The sequence below is a fragment of the Leuciscus leuciscus genome, assembly GCF_965113295.1.
Source record: "Leuciscus leuciscus genome assembly, chromosome: 15".
NCBI lineage: Eukaryota > Metazoa > Chordata > Actinopteri > Cypriniformes > Leuciscidae > Leuciscus > Leuciscus leuciscus.
The window spans coordinates 36,566,673-36,570,883 of record NC_138739.1 but is presented as its reverse complement, the minus strand read 5'-3'; the positions used below and the strand labels follow the sequence as shown (position 1 = coordinate 36,570,883).

Sequence of the window (4,211 nt, the reverse complement as noted above, 5' to 3'; positions counted from 1 at the left end):
CCTCTCCACCTATAACTGGTGTGTGGTGAGTGCACTGGCACCGTTGTTCTGTGGCTGCCGTCGCATCATCCAAGTGGATGCTCACACTGGTGGTGGTTGAGGAGAGATCCCCTGACATGACTGTAAAGCGCTTTGGGTGTATGGTAGTACATATGAAAGTGCTATATAATAAAGAAAACCTGGACAAATATTAAAAATCAATAAAACCTGACAGATAAACTAATAAATTAATTAATAATAGATTGCTGCAGTGCAACAGCTGCAGTGCAACAATCCTCAATGAAACATCCCCTCCTAACTTTACTTTTATGAGTGTATGCAGAGCGGGTAGAAGAGGTGGGGGTGTATCTGCTCTTTTTAAAGATGTCTATCAATGTAAGCAAATATCATTTGGGAATTACCCATCTTTCGAATATTTGGGTATTGTGTTAAAAGGTGCTCTACGCATTTTACTTATTATTATTTACAGGGATATAAATCCTTCAATGGCCTAGGACCTCAATACATTGCAGATATGCTCACTGAATATAAACCCAACAGATCACTCAGATCACTAGGATCACATCAACTAAAAATACCAAGGGTTCACTCTAAGCATGATGAGTCTGATTTTAGGCCAGCCGCAGCTGGAACCAGCTTCCAGAAGAGATCAAATCCAGACTCAAAACACTTCTGTTTAGCTATGCATTTACTGAATGAGCACGGTTCGTCCGACTGACTACACTGTATTTTATCTCTGCATTCTTCCTTTTGATTCTAAACTGAACTCAAATGGCACTGATTGATAACCGGTGTTTTGTGAAGGGTATTGTAGTAGTGGGAGAAACCCCGATGGTCCTGTGGAGTTTGAGAGGGATCGACTCATGACGGTCAAGGGAACACTGTGGTGACTAGTACAGATTACTGGTCTGGATTGGTACAGATTACTAATCTGGCGGGCTCAGATAATCCACAGTATATGAAAATCCACAGAAGAATACTGACCGTCATGGGTAAATCTCAGAGTCAAAATAAGATACACCGGTGTTTTGCCAGATGAGAAGTTTATTTACTATTTTAATTCATTTTACTCTAAATTCATTTTATAACTGTATAATTTATCTCTTTTAATTCCTTTTATAACTGTTTTAATTTCCCCTGCTTTTATTTTGTGTCTATTTTCTATGCAAATCTCAATGAATTGCTATAGTGTTATTATTATAATACCTTTCTATGAAAAGCTTTTGAATAACTGTTTGAATTTTCCTTGCTTTTATTTTGTGATTATTTTTATTCCTCTCTATGTAAAGCACTTTGAATTGCCATAGTGTATGAAATGTGCTATATAAATAATAGATTGACTGATCTTTCACAAAATTAGGCTGTCCTGGACATATTTCAGGTAAATGCCTCTTTAAAGTCTCTACAAATGTTTACAGTGGCATCATGTGGTAGAGATATGAATTGCAATGCAAATTTATAAATGGAATTGATTATTAAAATGTAGGACTGACAGTAGCAATGCTCACTATTAACAATATAAGCAAACAATACAATATATTTCAATTAAAATAAACTCTGAGACAGAATTCTTGCATTATGAAAATGTGGAAACTCTGCATGTTTTTCCACTAAACATCTGAACAAACAGCCAGTCAGACGTGCACATTTATTGATTTGTTCATCAAGATATCATCAGATGTTTTTCTTTAAGCATGAGCCTTTGCAATGGCATTTTAGTCAAAGCTCAGTCTGATATGTCACCTGGTGCTGGTAGCAAATAATAAATAAATAAATAACATTTTACATGGTTATATAAAAGTTATGTTTTGTTTTTTGTTTTTTTGAGGAGCAAATCAAAAGTTACACATCTGTATATTTAAATAAAACACACTGGCATATTAACACATACTATATCTTCTAATGACGTGTTGATTTAAACAACTAAGAATGATCATGTCCTCAGAGAAGGCCAGCTCTGACTTCCCCTCTCGTCTGTGTGGTCGAGGTTTGTGTTTCCGCTCACAGTTCGAGATGTTTGAATGATCACATATAGCAGATATTATTCATCTGGATCAGACAATGAAGATCATACAGCTGCAGATCTGTGAGTTTCTCACGTCACATTTGATTTACTCAGTTTTCTTTTGATTTTATATCTTAATAAATGTGTTTTTCTTTCTCTCATAGATCTGTTCATGTTGTATCAAGCCACAGAGAGTCTAACAAACACACCAGTAACTTTAGGATCTGATGTGAATATAACCTGTGATCTTGATATAAAGGAGATTTACTGGTACAGACTGAAATTACCGGATCCTCCAGTGTTTATCTTACGCACTTTCAGTAGAACAGCTGAAGGAGGTAAATATGAAAACAGCAGCTTTAAACACAAATACTCAGTGAAAACTAACAGTCGTCTGTTCATCAGAAATATCACCATTGATGAATTAGGAGTTTATTATTGTGTGAAAACTAGTGAACCACTAAAATTCAACAACGGCACCAAAATCTACATCAGCGGTGAGTTATTTATCATTTCATGTCTTTATAAACCACATGATGGATTCCAGATTGAATATACTGTATGAAGATCTACTAATAGTTTCATTGTTCTGTTAAAGACTGAAACTGAATAAAGATTGAACTACAAACCTTTTACAGACTTTGTCCACAGGAATCAGACAGATGACGCTCCACAACACCAGATACCATGGAGAAATATGACCATCATATTCATCCTGCTAAATGTGCTTCTGACCATTGCATTAATAGGTTTGTACTTGTTTAACTAGCTGAGACAAACTCTAGATCTACACAAATGTAACAATATCCTATATACCCTTTGATTGTTTAGATTGTTATAATGTGTGAATTCAGTGATATTCATATTCAGTGCTGTTTCAGGAATGGTGAAGAGCTTTATTAATGCAACTGGAAAATCTGCGGCTCAAAACTCAAATAATCCACAGGTAAGATCTTCAATATTAATATATGTAATCTTATTTTGTCCTCTATTATCCTGGAGATTCTTACAGTGCAACTTCAAGCTGCACAAGATTCATTAAATGATCTGAAATGTTTATGACCAGCTGACTGTACATTATGTCTATCATACTGTATATGTCCATTCATATATAATATCGTCCTCTTTCAGTGTGCTGAAGTTGATTTCTTCATGTGCTCCAGTAACACCAGGCCTAGTCAGGAGCAGAGCACTACTGTCTACTACAGCCAATGTATGATGTGATACACTTTATGAGTACAAAGTGTACCTACATATAATATTTTTATTATTTTCTTTTTAAAATGGGAGAATATAACCTAATAGATTTTTTTTTTTTGTTTGTTTCAGGGCAAGAGCCTTTTTCATAAATGATATTACTTTCATAATTTTGTTATCTTTTATAAGTTTGCTGCTTTGTATCTAATATGCAGTGTGATATTATAGGAACACTTTTTTGCTGGTATTGTTTTGAGTGGAGATCATGCTTATGTATGTCTGCACTATCATGTATGTCTGCACTATGTCTGTTCTTTCCTGACATTAAACACCATGGTAAAACTACACAATAAGGTTCCATTTATTACAGACCCACTTTGGTGAAAATCAAGTTTTTGATGTTGTATATATGTTTATGTGGTGTTTTTAATATGCTTTAACCCTTTATGACCTACCATAGAACAGTTCTGCCAGAGTATATCTTTGTATTTTTACATGCTGTGCTGTCATTCTTTTGAGCATTTTCATATGCCATACATCAAAATAATCCTTACTTTCCCAATTTGAAGGCTATATTTGTAATAAATCAATAGTAACTAGATAAATATCTCAAAAGTGCAATAAAAAATAAAAATAAAAAAAATCATATTTTTTTTCTACATGTTTTATTCAATACAGAAATTTGATAAATGCCAACCTCAAACTTGTCAATGTGAAAAACGTGCATAAAACGATTTTAAACTATACAGAATTGATTTGAACTGTTTACATAAATTAGTTTCTAAGATACACTCATTTTTAGGTCTGTACAAATTGCGTAATATGCGTTTACAAATACAAAAGAAAAACAAACAAACAAACAAAAAACACAAAAATGCATTGCACATCATTTCTTTCTTTGGCTGCATACCTGGCTTTCTTCCTGATAAAACAATTTAAAACTATACAGAATTTATTTGAACTGTTTACATAAATTAGTTTCTAAGATACACTCATTTGAGTCTGTACA

General features: G+C 33.8%; 1 protein-coding gene across 1 annotated transcript; it reads left to right on the top strand.

Moving 5' to 3' along the window:
• Positions 1-742: 742 nt before the first annotated feature.
• Positions 743-3,636, top strand: LOC309475217 (uncharacterized protein). Its single transcript, XM_082137934.1, has 6 exons — positions 743-2,086; positions 2,170-2,502; positions 2,644-2,754; positions 2,887-2,951; positions 3,137-3,218; positions 3,335-3,636. The coding sequence occupies exons 1-6, from the start codon at positions 2,062-2,064 to the stop codon at positions 3,352-3,354; spliced, it is 636 nt and encodes a 211-aa protein (XP_081994060.1). The 5' UTR covers positions 743-2,061; the 3' UTR covers positions 3,355-3,636.
• The last annotated feature ends 575 nt before the right edge of the window (positions 3,637-4,211 follow it).